The sequence below is a fragment of the Thunnus thynnus genome, chromosome 10, assembly GCF_963924715.1.
Source record: "Thunnus thynnus chromosome 10, fThuThy2.1, whole genome shotgun sequence".
Lineage (NCBI taxonomy): Eukaryota > Metazoa > Chordata > Actinopteri > Scombriformes > Scombridae > Thunnus > Thunnus thynnus.
The window spans coordinates 27282786-27300771 of NC_089526.1; the positions used below are offsets into that span (position 1 = coordinate 27282786).

General features: G+C 40.9%; 2 protein-coding genes across 11 annotated transcripts in view; both read left to right on the top strand.

The window, feature by feature from the left end:
- The window catches only part of dop1a (DOP1 leucine zipper like protein A), a 28275-nt gene extending 22907 nt beyond the window's left edge, over positions 1-5368 (top strand). For both annotated transcript variants that reach the window (XM_067602315.1, XM_067602316.1), the window contains 10 exons: positions 197-276; positions 911-1020; positions 1310-1459; positions 2666-2727; positions 3051-3203; positions 3494-3630; positions 3782-3837; positions 3945-4109; positions 4439-4568; positions 4767-5368. In XM_067602315.1, the coding sequence (XP_067458416.1) occupies positions 197-276; positions 911-1020; positions 1310-1459; positions 2666-2727; positions 3051-3203; positions 3494-3630; positions 3782-3837; positions 3945-4109; positions 4439-4568; positions 4767-5075 (1352 nt within the window). In that variant the 3' untranslated portion in view covers positions 5076-5368. The remainder of the gene's footprint in view (positions 1-196; positions 277-910; positions 1021-1309; positions 1460-2665; positions 2728-3050; positions 3204-3493; positions 3631-3781; positions 3838-3944; positions 4110-4438; positions 4569-4766) is intronic.
- Positions 5369-6992: 1624 nt separating this feature from the next.
- The window catches only part of snap91a (synaptosome associated protein 91a), a 55120-nt gene continuing 44126 nt past the window's right edge, over positions 6993-17986 (top strand). For 3 of the 9 annotated variants that reach the window (XM_067602320.1, XM_067602321.1, XM_067602319.1), the window contains exon 1: positions 7028-8088. In XM_067602320.1, the coding sequence (XP_067458421.1) occupies positions 7959-8088 (130 nt within the window). In that variant the 5' untranslated portion in view covers positions 7028-7958. Of the gene's footprint in view, positions 8089-17986 lie in introns of all 9 variants that reach the window. The other 6 variants (XM_067602317.1, XR_010930463.1, XM_067602318.1 and 3 more) reach the window with 6 other exon arrangements.

Consider the following 17986-nt stretch of genomic DNA (forward strand, 5'->3'; position numbering starts at 1 on the left):
GAACCTAGGTGTAAAGGACCCAAAGGTTAAAACAAAGCATTTCAGTGCTTCTGCTGACATGCTCTACTTGCACTACAAAAGTGCAGGCCGTCTGCAAAATTCACTTTTGCAGATGGCCTGCATGTTTCAGCTTGACAGTGTAAGTCCTTTCTGCTGTGTAGCTGCTGCTAATGTTTGGTATGTGTGTTTTTTGTAGATTTAATGCTCACAGTAATGGAGGCCTCCAGCTTCACTCCATCAGTGTACAGCGTTCACGCCCTCACACTGTTGGCTGAGGTAAAACACCCATGACTCTGTGATTCAGCTCAACCCTTCCTACACAACTGTTGCTTCTCAGGCCATCAGTCAGTGACTCGGCCAGTTATTTCCATAGTTCATCTTGATTATGTCTCAAGCTGCTTTCACTCACATTTACCAGCAACATTTAGGCCTGTTGCTCTCAGGCATAGCCCTACAGTGCACTAACACAGTCCAACTCATCTCCTTCATAGCTGATTTATGACCACCTGCCCACCTCCACTTCAGTCATTATTAGCAAACCAATAAATCCATCTGGAGGACTTAGTGTGGTGCTGTGAGGGGGCTGGACAGTTGAAATCACTGGCCACCTCCTTCCAGCTATGCTATTTTAGTTCCTTGTGGAGCTAATTATGCAAATTTTTCCTGTGCTTTGCTGCTGTTTGCAGCTCATAGATTAATGGGTTTATTGAAGACAATATATCAATATCATGCTGCAGTGCAGTTTGTCACACTGTTGGTTTGGTGCAGTAATGTTTTTCCTGTATATATATATACCCAGTCAAGTCAAGTGACTCAGTATTTGGAGATTAATACCTACCCTCTACTGTTACTTTGGATGAATGTCCCTGAGTGTTGCCATGTTTACTGAAGGATCTGGTATGACTGACAGGTGCTGGCTCATCTGTTGGACATGGTGTTCTACAGTGACGAGAAGGAGAGGGTCATACCACTGCTGGTTAATATCATGCATTATGTAGTACCCTACCTCCGCAACCACAGGTGGGGACCTGCCTCTTTGTATTTTATCAAAATATCCTCTGATTTTATGAGAATTAACATCTTGAATTCATATCTTAACTGTGGAATGGCTTCAACTTAAAAATTCATGCTACAGTATGTATCTTTTCACTTAAGTATAAAGGTGAGTTGTCTAGTTAAAGAAAAAAAAAGATAATTTCATGTCAGGAAGGAAGATGTAGTGCCACGAGCTGCCAAAATGTGAAAATGAATTGTAGCTGATCATATGCATGATTTAGATGAAAGTACTATTTCCTAATTCTCTTGGCAGTGCTCACAACGCCCCCAGCTACCGGGCCTGCATCCAGCTATTGAGCAGCCTGAGTGGGTACCAGTACACCCGCCGTGCCTGGAAGAAGGAGGCCTTTGACCTCTTCATGGACCACACCTTCTTCCAGATGGACTCCTCCTGCGTCAGCCAGTGAGTAGGAGAGGGAACTTGACCATGTGTGGGTGACCACTTTTACAGCTGGTGTTGACTTGTAGCCTGAGTGATTACAATGAGAGAAAGAGAGAGAAAAAAACCCATTAGCTTAAGATGTACAAGATGCACTTAAGGTGGTTTCCACCAAAATGAAAACTAAGTTATCATCTGTGCATCAGTTTTATAGGACTACCTGATACATAAAGAGTTAGTTCCTGTAGTTGCATCTCAACTTCCTCTCAAACAACTGAAGTTAACAGGTCATTTTTAATGCCTCAAAACAAAATATTAAGTCTTCAAACTGTTTCTTTGTCAGTTTGTTTTAAAGCAAACCATTAGGGGCCCCGAGTCTAGTATTACCTTTATTTATATATCTACTACAATTTTATTTGGTTGTTTGAAAAAAGAAGCGACTAGAAATACATTTTCACACACAAATCCAACTAGAAAGTGTAATAAAAGAGTAAGCTTGAATAGTGACATACTTGTCAAAAATTGATGATTACATCACAATATGTGCAGAGAAGAACAAGTAAGACAAAGTGTTCCCTGTCAGTTTTCAGGTAAACATGCTGTATTTAAATAACAGACTATCTTAGCAGTCTGCCCTTTGTTCAAGGGAAGAATGAGACTTCAGGGACACCAGAGATAGTTTTTCAAGCCAGTAAAGTCAGCGTTTAAATACAGTTTACTGAAATATTCTATCAACAAAAGGAGGGAATGGCACATACTAGAGCTGAACGATTTTGAAACAATATCTAATTGCGATTATTTTGACTTTCTATTGCAATTGTGATATGATTTGTGATATTAGAGGGAATGATCATTTTTACATCACTATTCTCATTTTCATTGAAAAACATATTAAAATGATTTTGGTGTGATTTTTGCAGGGATCTGTACCAAACAAAGATGTTTTCTTAAGTCTGTAGAATATGATGTGTAAGCCAGGACATCTCTGCAGCACCAAAATATTTAATTTAAAATGGTATTTTGACACACACTTCTCCTTTAACAAATATTGCGCCTCCTGTGATTTGATAATTGTAGTAGGCCATGTTGCGATTTTGATAAAATCTTCAATTAATTGTTCAGTCCTAGCACATATTAATGCAGAGTTAAAGAGGGCCGTGTCTGTTGATTTGTTTCTAAATGTTACTGGAATATTAGTCTAACATCAACATCATTTTCCTCATTTTGCAGTTGGAGAGCCATTATTGACCACCTGATGACTCATGACAAGACCACATTCAGAGACCTCATGAGTAAGTTTTAGATTTCTTCTGTGGAGTTAAACATATAAATAATTATAGTTATTACCACTGTGTGCAATTTTAGACCATTTACCACATCATTTTTCCGTAACTTATATTTACAGGAGACTGAGTGTTTTGCCCTTTTTATGGCAGAATTAAACCTGCATCCTGTAAAGTGTCTTGATCAAAACAAACATTAACGTTCCACTTCACTTAAGTCTGTTGCCCACTCAGCTTCATAAATATAGCATTGTCACATAGTTACAGCTTATTAAAAGGTGAAAGACTGTGGCATGTAGAGTAATAATGACCCTGTGTGTTTCCCCCTGCAGCCCGGGTGGCTGTCGCTCAGAGCAGCTCTCTGAGTCTGTTCACCAACAGAGACGCTGAGCTGGAGCAGAGGGCCATGTTGCTCAAACGCCTGGCCTTCACCATCTATAGCAGTGAAGTGGACCAATACCAGAAATACCTGCCAGACATACAAGGTAAACACTACACACGTACACATCTAACATAATGTTATGCAGATGTAAATCCTGGATTTGAGAAATCATTACTCATAACAAACAGCATAAAATTAAGCCTAATGGGTGTTAACAGAGTTGATGCACGCTCTGTTCAGTCATTGTCTCCAATAGGGCAACAACTGATCATGTTAATTATCTTTAACCTTTATTATGCATCTGCACTAACAAATCACAAATGGTCTATTGTAACCTGCATGTTTTACCGCGTTCACAGAGCAGATATTTTAACTGTGTGTCTGTGTGTTCAGAGCGTCTGGTGGAGAGCCTGCGTCTGCCTCAGGTACCCATCCTTCATGCTCAAGTGTTCCTGTTCTTCAGAGTTCTGCTGCTGCGTATGTCACCTCAACACCTCACCTCACTGTGGCCCACCATGATCACTGAACTGGTGAGCACTGGATGCAGTGTAGACTGTAGTGTCTTTCTTTCACTGTACTGTCCTGTGTTTTTTTCTTGCTGTCTTTTATACAAATTGACCTTTTCACCATAAACTCATTCAAAAACACTCATTCATACATGCTACATCTCTTCCCCTGCAGGTTCAGGTGTTTCTACTGATGGAGCAGGAGCTAACAGCAGATGAGGACATATCAAGGTACATTATCTGTTGATACTACAAACTTCCCTGCAGCAGCAAAAGAACGTCAAATACGCCGTCTTGCTGTGTTCCTTTAATGACTTACCCTCTCTGCCCATCTCTAGGACATCAGGGCCATCTGTTGCCGGGTTGGAGACCACCTATTCCGGAGGGAACGGCTTCTCAACCTCCTACAACAGCCAGCGCTGGCTCAACCTCTATTTGTCTGCCTGCAAGCTCCTGGACCTGGCCCTGGCCCTGCCTCCAGAGAGCCTGCCTCAGTTCCAGATGTCAGTAGTAAAAACAAGCCTGGGTCTCATAATCAGCTTTGCATGGGATTAGGTTGTGTGAAGAGACAAAAATATCTTGACTTGGTAACTGACATGCAGTAATTGATTAAAAGTGGAAACCCTGCATGTGTGTCCATAACTATTTGGAAGGGGCAAACACAGCAGGGACCTTTTGTAACAATTTTAAATGGAAGAATTTAATTTGTTTATTTACAATGTATGAATAGACATAAGAATAAGGTATTTTGAAAGCACTTGTTCAATGCTTTGGTGACTTGTTAAACAGAACAAAATTGTCTTATTTCTGAGTGTGTCCTGCTTCATTACAGGTATCGCTGGGCCTTCATCCCAGAGGCTTCAGACGATTCAGGATTGGAAGTGAGACGTCAGGGGACTCATCAGAGAGAGTTTAAACCCTACGTGGTTCGACTGGCCAAGCTGCTGAGGAAACGAGCCAAGGTATCTCATCTTTCCTCTGTCTACACAAGGTTATTAAATGATCGAGACAAATGACTGCCTCTTACAAAGAGTATGTTCAGGGAAACACTTACTAAAGGGCAGTCCTGCTCTTTTCATTCATGCTCCAGTTTTCCCCACCTGCACCATAGCATATGAATGTTTCAACTTTAATTTGTTATCCATTTCCTCCACCCACAGAAAAATCCAGAGGAGGACTGCTCCACCCGAACCCTCTCATGGGAGCCAGGTCACCTGATGTTGACCCTCTATGTGATCCGCAGCATGGAGCAGCTGTTACCCTTCTTCAACCTGCTCAGCCAGGTGTTCAACAGCAAGGCCAGCAGCCGCTCCGGTCCCGCCTACACACACAACCCTGCAGACGCATCCTTCCCCGGTCACAAAGAGGGCCACAAGCTGGAGAGCCAGAAAGTGTTTTGGAGTCGAGCTCGACAGAACATCGAGGAGATGGTGGAAAAAGACTTTCTAGAGGGCCTTATCAAGACGTGAGAACACAACACTGGATTAACAGATAACTGATCAACACTAGTGAAAAACCTCAACTTGTATATGAAAAAAAACAAGGGAATACAAATGGGGGAAAATAGTTTGTACATTTTTTGTATTTATAATTATTATTTTACTTTTCAAAAGCTATTGTATTTAATTTTAATTATTTGTATATATGGAGCAGCTTTGATGACTGACTTTTAACATTTCATGTGAGTCCTGTTGGACAAAGTGAAGATGCTGTGCCATTCCATATCGATGTGACTTAATAAAGATTTCTAATGGGAGGGTTACACAGGCTATGTTGCTTTCTTCGTGGCCTTCAAATTGGGTTTACAATAAGTCACTGGTGCAGTGTATCCTGAGCTTAGCCAAAGTCCAGACCTCTAATTTGCCATGTACATCCCTGATTTATACTGCCATTTAAATAGAACTGTGCTTAAGTGCAATTTAGAGGAACTTGTACTTTACTTGAGTTTATCCATTTCTACTCCCCCACCTTTCAGAGGAAAATATTGTACTTTTTGCTCTGCTACTGACCTCTGGCTACTATTTACAGTACTTTTCAGATCAATTATTTAACATAATACATAATATGAAGAGCTTATAAAATATAATGCATTGTAAAAGATGAAACTAGTGGTTCCCAACCTTTTTTACTTGTGACCCCTTACAAAAATCAGTGTCTATTTGGGGCCTCTTAACATGTTTCCAATGTTAGCAGTTCAACCAACGATGTTCCTCCTAGACTTCTCAGATGGTTTCATTTAAATAACTGTTTCAGGTTAAAGATGTAAAATTATTTTCTATATCCCAAAAAGAAGGATTAAAGAAAGGATTAATATAAATTTGTGGAGCAGAATTTTGTTTTATCTTCTTTAATAGCCCATCAATCATCTCACGACCTCTCAGATTTTATCTTGTGACTCTTTGGAGGGGGCCCAAGCCCTAGGTTAAGAACTACTGGACTATTGAACTGTATATAAAGTATATAACATTAGCTCCACCTCAACCAGCGTCAACCTTAAAATGCTACTTACAAATGTTGCATCAGTAGATATATTAACAATTTCATAATGTAATATAGAGACATAATGCAACTCACAGGGGGAATTTTTATGTAGGTCAAGCACTTCTACTTTTAACAACAATGGATCCAATGACTATGTGCAAGTGAAGGACATCACACTTAGTGATAAACTAACGTTATCACAGGACTCTGCAGTTCCCGTCAGCTCTACAGAGAGGTTTAGCTTCTTTCAGTTCATTGTTTTGGTATTCAGGCCGCAACTTAACTGTTTTGGTTCAGTCTCACTCTCATAGCTCTCATTATTGTTTTTGGTTGCAGCATGCAGCTGTTTCAAAGCCCTGATAAATCCTCTCCAGCTACCTGTCGAGATAGCCAGTTAAGGACTGGCTAAACCCTTTATTGTGACAACATGCTCAGAAGATTTAACAACTATAGAGCCAGTTATCTCTCTCAGGAGTGGAGAGAGGTGGAGACCAAAATGTGAGATAAAAGAAGAGCAAGTATTGGATATAAATGGTGACCAGAAACACAACTCCAAATAAATACTAATATTGGACCATGTATGTCGGATGTGTAAATAGGCAAACAAAGTGTAGTAGGCCTGTATCAGGTTAAAAGCTGTGTTTGTTCTGTTGCTCCCCATTGGCCAAAGAAATCAGTATATATATATATATATATATATATATATATATATATATATATATATATATATATATATATATGTATATGTACACACATATACACACACACACATACATATACCAATACACGCAGTGACTTTAAATTCAAACCACAGTGACGTAAGAGAGCTGCACCAGAGGAAGCACATCAGCACCATGGACAGGGACAAAGGCTAACTGGCTCGTGCACATCACATCATGTGTGCAAACATGATCAAAGAAAATAGCGCCAAGTGAAGCTGCACGCTTCATATGACCTTCATCGTGTGGCAGCAGCGTGCCTGGTTGTGGAGTATCTTTATTAACCCTTAATGTCCTCACACATACAAAACCTCCGTGCTAGTTCTCGTCTCCTCCCGGCTCTCGCGATGAAAGAGACAGCGGCGGGGCTGGTACCGAGGGGGGCGGGGCGAGGTGACAAATATAAATGCATAAATAATTAAATAAACAAGTGGATGTAAATCCGCTGAAAACACAGTCATCCAACGACCCGGGTCGAAGCGAGCATCGCCGGGGCTTGCAAGCTGACTGTGGGCCGCAGCAGAGAGGAAGCGTCCAGGGAAGGAGGAGGGAAAAAACCCGCTGTACTGCACTGGATGGTGGGGGATGATGTTCCCCTGCACGCCCCGCTGAAAACACAGGGACTGTCGGAGAGGCGGTGAGGATTATCCAGGAGATTGGAGGAAGGAAGACAGGGAGGCATCAACGAGCATCATCCGGAGCGGACCGCCTTATCAGAGAGGCTGACCGACAAATAACAGTCAGAAATTGACCTAAAATAAAAGAAAAAGCCGAACGACGTGAAAAAATTAGAAGCTGGAATACGATTTTACAGTGAATTAACCTGCATGGTGTGATTATCAGAGGACACTGGCCCTCTTGGAAGTAAGTCAGTTCATGATTGTTACAGAAACGCATGCAGATCCAGTACAACTGAATGGGAATCTGTCACTTCAAATATTGTTATGCAACTCTAATCAATTACAATTCTGCAGAGAGTGGGCCACACCACATTAAAAACAGGCTGAGTTTTTCTTTTCCAGCTCCATCTCTATAGTGGTGTCGAGGGCAGCGGCAGGGATTACTGAGGCTGGTCGTTCATTTTGGTGTGGGGAGGGGGGGTAGGACCATATTGGACGCTTGATTGTCGAGGTTGGACTCCACTGAGAGAAGATGTCGGGTCAGACGCTGACAGACCGCATCGCCGCGGCGCAATACACCCTGACGGGATCCGATGTGTCCCGAGCTGTGTGTAAATCTACCACACATGAACAGACGGCCCCAAAGAAAAAACACCTGGAATGTGAGTATAGTATCTATCTATCTATCTATCTATCTATCTCATCTATCTTATCTATATCATCTATTCACTGTGTCCTTTTGACCCTCTATCCATCCTCCTCATGTACAACTAGGCCATGCACCAAAGCCATGATGGTTGCCTCCCCCATCCATTCCTCCAGTGTGTGTGTGTGTGTGTGTGTGTGTGTGTGTGTGTGTGTGTATGGAGGGGTTCATTCAGTTACAGGATGTACTCACATGTACAGTATTTGCACACACTCACACATAATGCTCAAGGCATCCTCTGCTTCAATTTAGACCTTAATTGAACAAACCAAAACCTATTACCGAATTACAGCAGGGCACCTTCCCCTGTTGTGCCGGGCAGATGAGCATCAGCGTAGAACCAGAGGGAAGCCACGGAGTCTAAAAACCAGATTCTGGAGGTAGTCTCCCCCATGCTGCTCCAGTGCAGGTGGATGCATGATTGAAAAGGTTAAAAGTAGTGTTGTTACTACTAAACACACAGGCCTTTTCCTGGGATCTTGTCCCCTACATGTATGGCACTGCCAGGCTATATCACTGGTTTATTTTCTTTGCACAGTTTGTTGATTTGTTGGCTCACTGCTTTGTGCAAACAAATGAGTGAAAAGATGGGGTGGGGTACCAAATCAGATTCAAATGTTGATAAGGACTATAAATTATTTGGACAGTAAATGTGTAGCACACTGCAGAGACTGATTTATAAACGACAGCAGACATAAGGACAGAGATAGTTTGGAGGGAGAACAGCATGTCCGGATGCTGCAGTTGAAGGGTTTCTTCTACATGCACATGTGAATGCAGTATTTAATGAAATGCTATCTGGGGTCTAGAATTTCTAATAGCTCTCTTGTCTATGCTTACATGTCCTTGTGTATGTTAGTCATGTTCCAGGCTTTTCATAGACCCTTACGCTCAGTAATGCACCACCACCCTAATCACTTAAACCATTTGCCATTGATTTATATCATGAAGTCTTATCCCTCTAAGGACCTTTGGTAATCAATTTGTGAAAATCAGGCCACATGAGGCTGGTAAAAAAAAGCATTTTAAGCCCAGAAGTGAACTGTTTCACCACATAATAAGAACCATCATCATCATATGTTTCTTCAGTATGAAATCGGAGGAAAGGCAGCAGGTTCAAGTTGGCAAACTCAAAGCCAGTGGGAGAAATCGATCTGCCGTTCAGTTTGTGTGCAGACTAAACGATAAAACTGAATGATGAACTCATTAAATCATTCATAGCACAGCAAAGTTGGAAGCTCATCCACTGGCCAGAGTTTTGTGTCAGCATTTTGTTGTTGTGGGCCAGTGCAGAGGAGACTCCGCCCTTCTGATTGAACTACCATTTACTGTAACTGTTAATTGTCAGATCCAACATGTGCTGACCTTGTTATGTCCAAATGGTTTGTTGAAGTTTAAATAGTCTGATCATTTCTTTCATTTATATTTAATCTTCTGTTTGGGCCCTGGGCCCTCTAAATCATCTCAAAAAGCATACATAACAATGTTTTATCACTTTGATAGTTCTTGAGTTTGAACTATGACTGTATAGTTTGAACATATTTCATGTGTGAAAAGTCTGCAACAGAAAATGACGCATCACTTTTAGTTTATATCCCAGAACAGACAAGAGCCCGGGGTAGTCAATCCAAAAATTCCTGCACATCTAGGATTCATCTAAATGGAAAATCCTTCAGTTTGAGCAGAGCAGCATTTGTTTGCTCACTTACTTAGTAAGTGAAAGGCATGCTGAATTATGTGAGAGGTGAATTAACCTCACATTCGACATAGTGCTGCAGGGAGATTGTCTGACATATCTAATTTCATCCACACATGACAGTTACGAAATACACAGCTCAGGGCTACTAAAAAATGTGCAGTTTTGCCGCTATTCTTTCTGTTGCCATTTGCAGAAATTTTCATACACACCACCAACGTAACCTGTTGCCGTAGAAGATTGTCAAAGATCTTCCGCACTGCCATCATTTCACCACAGCTGCACTGTCCTGTTTGACATCCGCCATTACCACTGCAACAAAAAACACCCTTACTGCACTTAAGATATTATTCATTATAGCCATCACACAAACTATAAAGGTGGGGTTTTTCAGGGAATCCAAATGATTCCAGTACAGATACTACCATGGGATAATATGGATATGGTATCCATATAAAATTGCAGTACAAATCCTGATATTCTCCTGAACCAGTTCACTGACATAATCACTTATCTTTATAATTAGCCCCCATTCCTCTTCAAAGATCCTCCCATCATGTTAATGTAGTCTCTCACAGACATGGCTAATTACTACTGTTTGCACAAATAGTCTATCGACCACATAACATCTCCTTAAATTTCTCACTATTACCAAAACATTAAAAAATGTAGATATTTACAGTGTTACAATGAAAGATATTTTTGTTTATTTTGCTTTAGTCCATATTGTAATACTGTCGGGGGGGGGGGGGGGTTCAGGGTTTCTTGCTGTAATCTGCAGGGTGCAGCTCCTCACAGTCAGGCTGAAATGTGACCGTCACAGATCAATTAAGACCACAGAGCTAAGATGAGCTCCACCACTCAGTTGAGACGTCCATTAAATAATGTAGTTGGTCGATCTGAATGACAATGTCAAAGCGATATCATGAATTAAACATGCTGTAACTTTTGTTTAGTACTATGTCCACTCATGTCTCAATAGATACTGTAGGTGTCCATGCTCTAAAAATAATCTCTCATGGATTGTTCCACTGACAGTCAAATTATTGGTCTGTTTCTCAGCTGATCTGGTTCAAGTGACATCCAGAGAGCAGCAGGGCAGTAAGCTCCTCATGCTGTGACCCCAAAGCCCCAAACAGAGAGAGAGAGAGAAACTGAGAAAATCAGAGAGCTTTTGGTCTACATCAGGTCCTCCATAGCATATTTGAGGATCAAAGGCATCATTAATAGATAGATAATAGATAATAATAAATGTGGCATGGCTCATTTATCCTTTGCGATTTTGCAGGCAAACACATTATACAGATAACTGTGTGGCTGAAGTGTAATTTTATACTTTAAAACTGATCTATATTGTGAAGCAGTTAGGGGCTGATTCAAGATAGTGGACTGTGATCAAAAGGTGTGTGTCTATAGTCCACACTCTGCTAAATGGGATAATATAGTAAAGGCTAAAGAAAAAGTAATCCAAGTTATATCACAACAATAGATATGTGTCTCTAGAGGCGCGGCAAGAATTTGGAGAGACGTTTGCCATTTATTTAAAGAACCTGACAGATGCCTGTGATACCGATCGGAAGTCTTCTAAACTCTCAAAAGATTAGAGCTCAGCAGTAGCACAGATTGCCTGACACCCCACATGGCCTGAGTGTGTCTTACAGAAGGCTCTTGATATCTAAGAGTTGCACTGGCTGCATGTGTTTGTGTGTGCATGCATGCACGACTTGACATACACACAAAGGTTTATGTATGCCATATGCCTTTGGCAACGTCCCGGTAAAAAGGACTTGAGTGATGATCCGATTGAGTGTCTTTTTGTGAATAGGAGCAGGGTGGGACAGAGAAGGAGGTGCAGCTGTGAGGCAACAGCCTGGCTGCTCCGACATTTTCAAAACATTAGGATAATTACTGTGAATGAAGAAGACCATAACGCAAAGAAGATTTTTTTGTCATTGAGACAAAATCTGAAAGATTTATGTGCACAGTAACAACATTACTCGCTTCCTGATTTGTGCCATAAAGCAACAGCCTTTTGTGCTGTAAATCATTTCTGCAAATTATAAGTTCATCAGTCTTCTTAACAGTGGTCTGAAGATATTGCTTTTTGCCACTGCAGCCTATCTTCAGCTGGTAACAAAGATGTTGGCAACGTTTATGTGCAAACTGGGATTTATGGGAAAATGTATCTCAATGTCAGCAGCGCTTACACTAACAGTACTTCTAGCGTAACACAGTTGGTCTCAAGCTTTTCTCACACATACGATAATCTTAGTTTTGGAAGTTATGCTATCACGCTTTTAAAAAATTTACATAGCACCTTTAAAGACACTGTGAAACAGCATTTAGAGCATCTTTAGCTTCTGTAATGTAATATTTTTTTAACACGTCCCCCTATTTAGCATTTATATTCACATTAAACATTTAATAAGGAGTTTATAACACATTATAATGCAATTGTAGATATAACATATATAGATATAACATTTATAAGTGATTTATAAGATGATTAGTAATGCACATTATTTGTCAATCATAACATGTCTTATGAAGACATATTTTATATTACTACAACCGTGTTTGACTATATTGTCATTCATTATCTGTTTGAATGTTCCCATCTGCTCACCACTAGCTCCATTCAGCTGCTTGAAGCGGAAAAAGTATGCATGGTGTGCATTTGTTATGATTATAATATACAATGTGAAATTTCGGCAGTGGCATTCATTATTTAGCAGCTGCTAAAGCATATAGGGGAAACACTGGAATCATATATAATTAACACAGGGACACGGGATTGGAACCTGGGCAAAAAAAAGTAATTTCTTTTTTTCTTTGTCTTTAAATTCAGTTATTCCCTTTCATAACTCAAAAGTTAGCCTCTGAATTATCTCAGTGCATCACCTCGCTGGCATGCACATGACTCCGGGCTTCAAATGGAGCGAGGAATGGCAGCCATAATGTTCACTCACACTTAGCCTATTCATCGTATAGTGATGTGTTTTATCACTGAACAAGCCAACAAAGGTAAATATCAAGTTACTAGAACATATCTTTTTGGTGACAGAGAGTGGATGCTACATTTCTCGTTACCATATTCAGTGCTAGCCCAATTACCTACCAAGCACTCCATCAGGGCTGTGTTCAGGACACTGCAGTGGTTCTGTCTATCTGGATTGATCGGCCTGGGTGAATTACACAACAACTGGCTAATGCATCAGTTAAAATAGTCAATTACATGCCTGGTGCACATTTTTTTTCCCCACTTCATTCTGCTGCTGCAAGACAATGTAGCTCTGTGCTGCTTGTTATCTAAACTGAAACAGCAGCTGCCAAATGATTACTTTTATCAAAGGGCCCATTTTGTTTTGATTTCCGACCTGGGTGAACGACAAGCACTATTTCTGATTGTGTCCTGACTCAGAAATGGGAACTTATTCAGAATACTTGAAGGCAGCATTTTTGCTGGTTTGGTCAGGCACACAGCATGGATCAGAGGACATGCACGTTATCTTTGACCCAAAGGGAAACGCCTAGAGAGCTAGTGTAAGAGTGTCTGACTGTCTGACAAATGAAGATGGCTCTGTTTCCAAAGACAGGCCCCACCACTCCTGCTCTTCCTAATAGCCTCCATCTTTATCTGCTGCTACTCATGTTGCCCTAACCTCTTAATCCTCCTGCTGTTAAGAGCACTATGACAGGTCTGTGGCTTTTTTAAAATATATGGCATACTTTCCCCTCTCTGACTAGGTTTCACATTTAAATCCACACATTTTTTTTAATCAAAATGACCTTGTTTCTGATTAAGCATTATGGCTGAGATTCCGTCTGTGTTTGCTGCCATACTTATCACCAGCTCTGCTGCCGCTCTAAATCTAGTTACTCCAATTAACAGGTTTTTTTAACACAGAGAGATGCGATTATCTTATGCTCTACTCATTGCTAATGCAGGATATAAGACCTGCTGTTCTCTCTCTTTGTGTATGTGTGTGTGTTTGTGTGTGTGTGTGTGAGGGGGGTAGAGGCAGGAGGGTAATCGGTGAGAAATAAACAGCATGCTGAGTCCCCTTTGGCTGCTATGGTGCTGTTACCACAACTTGAGTCACCATCAGTGTGTTGCCACATTTGAGAGGCAGCCTGCTTGTTGATGGAAGAGGATGGGGGAGAGGGGTGGGATTCCTTATGGTCTTTAAGTCTCATGTATGTTAGCGTACATGGTAAGTGTTTAAGCTTTGTGCTTCTCATCCAAATCCATTCATATTGATTTATATTGGTGCTACAAAGTCCTTTCTGATATTTATATTTCTATATTGTAATAGTTCACAGCTGCACAGTTCAAACTTCCAAATACATTAAAACTAGTTTAGGCAAGATGTACTTGAGAATTAAATAGCTCTGCATTCACGATATTTGCCTGCATTACATTTTAGGAAAAATGTCTAACTGTCACGAATGAGAACAGGGCAGACAGGTGGAGGACCCAAATACAGACTCAACAGACAGACTGGTTGAATGACAGGGCTTTAATGTTCAAAAATCAGAACAACAGGTTTACAGGTCAAAACAAGAATCAGGCTGAATCAGGCAAACAAGTCCAAATGGGGCAAGGCAGGCAAGCAGGCAGGTCAAAATCAGTCCAAATGTCAAAACTGCAGGAACAGGTACAGGTAACAAAAGGAATAGGAACAGACAGGATCGGGAATAGGCAGGATCAGGGTCAGGTTGGATAGAACGTGAGAGTCCATGGAAGCAACTATGATGAACTCACAGAGAACAAAGGAAATGGACCGGTATAAGTAGTGGGAACAGGTGTGCAGATGGGGAAAGGAGGGAAAGTCTGAGGGCATCTGATGGATGGACAGTTTGAGGTTGGCATGTCTGGGGAGAAGGAGAAAAGTACATAGCCTGGGAGAAGTGAGCTGGGACTGGAAACAGAGACAGAGAAAAATGCAGAGGGCTGGGGATGAAAGAGTGTGTCTGCAGAGAGCGACTGAGGAGCAGATTGCGATACTAACTCTCATCTAGAGAGATAGATGAGAAGATTGATACCACTCTCATTTCTGTATGTTAAATATGAAGCAACCGGTTAGCTTATTTTAGCTTAGCATAAAGACTGGAGGCAGGGGGAAACAGCTAGCTTGGCTATGTCCAAAAAACCCTCCTACCATCACTACTAACGCTCACTAATTATACACATATCACAAAAAAGTTACAAAAAAGTTTAAAATGATACAGAACCAAGCTAGCTGTTTCTGCTGTCTTCTAGCTAACTGTCGCTTGCTGTAGCTTCACATTTAATGGACACATATGAGAGTGCTATTGATATTCTATTATAACTCTTGGCAAGAAAGCGAGTAGGTGTATCTCCTAAAATGTCAAACTATTCCTGTAATTATAGACACAAGACTACAGCTGAACAGTTTAACCTGTGTAAACATGTAGTAGCAGTAGCTTTTGCCATTAGAAATATGAACATCAAAGAAACACTAGTTATAGCAAGCTTGCCAGCCTAGAAATAATAAGCTTCTTAGCACCTCTTTTGTAAGTGTAATTGCTTTAAGATGAGATTTTGCTGCAGATATTGTTATAACCAGTCAGATGTGTATACAAGGTTTAATGTCTGCCAGCAACAGTAACACATTTTGTTGAATCCATCGTTTCTATTGACTGTCAGTCTGGAAATGCTGTGATTAGCTTTAATAGAATTTAGATAACCTGTCTTCATTCCCAGCATGAAAGTAAAGAACTTAAAGTATAGCTTTCACAAATCACTTTGGTGATCCCTGACTTTACCTTTAGCACCACCATGAGGTTGACATTTGAGTGAAATGGTTCAACAACTAGTGGATGGATTGCCCTTGGTACACACATTCATGTCCCCCTTGGACTGAATTGTAATAACCTTGGCAATTTCTCCTCTGGACCCATCATCCTATCAAAATTTTGAATTTGTTCAGTACTTTGTTTTATGACCAAATACCTGATGACATTTCCATCAGCCTCAGCTGTACTTTGTGTTTATTTTGCTAATTAGCAAATTTTAGCATGCTAACATGCTAAACTAAGATGGTGAACATGGTAGACATTATGCCTTCTTATCATCAGCACTGTCATGTGATTTTAGTATTTAGTTCAAAGCTGCGCTTTGCCTAAATACAGCCTCACAGAGCTGCTAGCATGTCTGTAGACTCTTAGTCTTGCTATTCTTCAAAAGTCTAAATAACAACATTGATCAGAACCCAGAGCACTCATCGGTGGTGTAATACTGCTGTCAAATGCACTGGAAGGAGAGACAATGCATGTAGTGTGGTCTAGTAGTATACAGGATGCCTTTGGTCATGCTTGTAAGAGAGAAAGAAGAAGAAACAGATCTTTCAAGAGCATCTTTAACCCTTTTTGCTTTGTTTTTCACTTGGTTCTTATATTTGCCTTTTATCTGACTCCCCCGCTCCATCACCACTGCTGCCTAATGGTGAGTTGCAGTGAACTCCATCACCATTACTGCCTAATGGTGAGTTGCGGTGAACTCCATCACCATTGCTGCCTAATGGTGAGTTGCAGTGAGCAAAGAAATGTAAAGAGATGTTGGTAAGAGGGATCAGCATGTACACTATAGTGCTGATCTCACAGCAGGCATCCTTGAAAGCCCCAGATACTCTCTAATGTCAAACGCTGTGTGGGAGGTGGACTGTCCTACCAGTGTGTGTCCAGATTAATGAGCTGGGACCAAGATCACCCACACAGCTGTTATCAGACCATTATCTACTCTAAATCTGAACATCGGATTTGAATTGAGTTACTTCTCCGTTCTTGATACCTCCCACCTCTTCCCATGTGTCTTGATCCTCTTTCTGATCCTCCTTCTGATGTTCAATGCCCTTGAGCCTGCTAGAACATTAGCATTACAGTACAGTTGTAGAAGTGTTTTCTAGGGAGATTTATGGCAAACAAATGGCCAGAATGCACATGCAGAAGCTTGCTTTACCCGTACAGGATTTAGGTAAACAGTCCCTTGTTGTGGTATGCAGGTAAGCAGCAACCTTTCCAGCAGCACACAACATTAAAAGACCAAGTCTATACCCAGCCTGTACATCAATAATGCAGCAAGGCTTGGGTTTCCTATCGTTTTATTACTCTGTTTGACTGTGACTGCCGAGTTCAGCCTCAGGACCCAAGTTTGCAATGAAAAAATTGAAGTGTCACAAAAGAGTGTTCCCCCACTGACTGAATCACCAGATACAAGGGACTTTGTGGGAACAATCAGATATATTTTAAAAGTTTGGACTAGTTTTGAAACACCTGCGCCTCTGGGAAAGATGAAGTAACAGAGTAAGAGCAATAATTTATCTTTCCAGATCACTCAGTATATTTGATATTTGTGGACTTTTGTACGACTTGTTTCAGATCTTCCCTGATCCTTCTAGTGGAGTTCTGTGTGATTTTCCAAACAAATCTTAATTCACTGTCCTTCTCTTACAGTGACACTGATCTACATGTGAGATTCAGATCATTTTCTCACTTTACACACTATTCACCCACTCCTTGTGAGCTTGAGATCATAGATTGATGATTTAACAAAACAGAATACATGGTTCCTTTACGATACTGCAACTCCAGGTATGTGCCAAGATCTGATACCACTGTTCTTTTCTGACTAGATTTGTATACCTGATCACCTCACTGTTTTTAAGTATCTTTAGATCAGGGATTGCTGTGGTACTAAAAACTGTAGCCCACCATGAGTAGATGAATGTAGCTGATAGTAGAGCCACTGAATTTTATGATATCATGTAATTAATGTGGATCAGTCATGTCATTGGAGATACCCAGTCTGCTTAACAAGGTCAGTATCGGCACTGATACCGATCTAGATGACATGTTATTCCTGTCCAGATGCAGCTGCCAACTCTGCTGTTGACACCAAATATGGTATTAACTTCATTGCAAACATCTGTGGAGTCCATGTCCTGGTTTTGCCAAATTGTCCTGTATCCATAAATTCCAAGGATTCATGCAGGTGCCCTTCGACAAACTTGGTTACTTACTTACTACTCTGCTATTTACTACTCTACCTGTGCTTTGGCCACATTTCCCCGGGTGTTTGTGTGATAGTTGTAGTCATGAATACAGCCTGTTGTTAATGAAAGAAATAGTCGCAGAT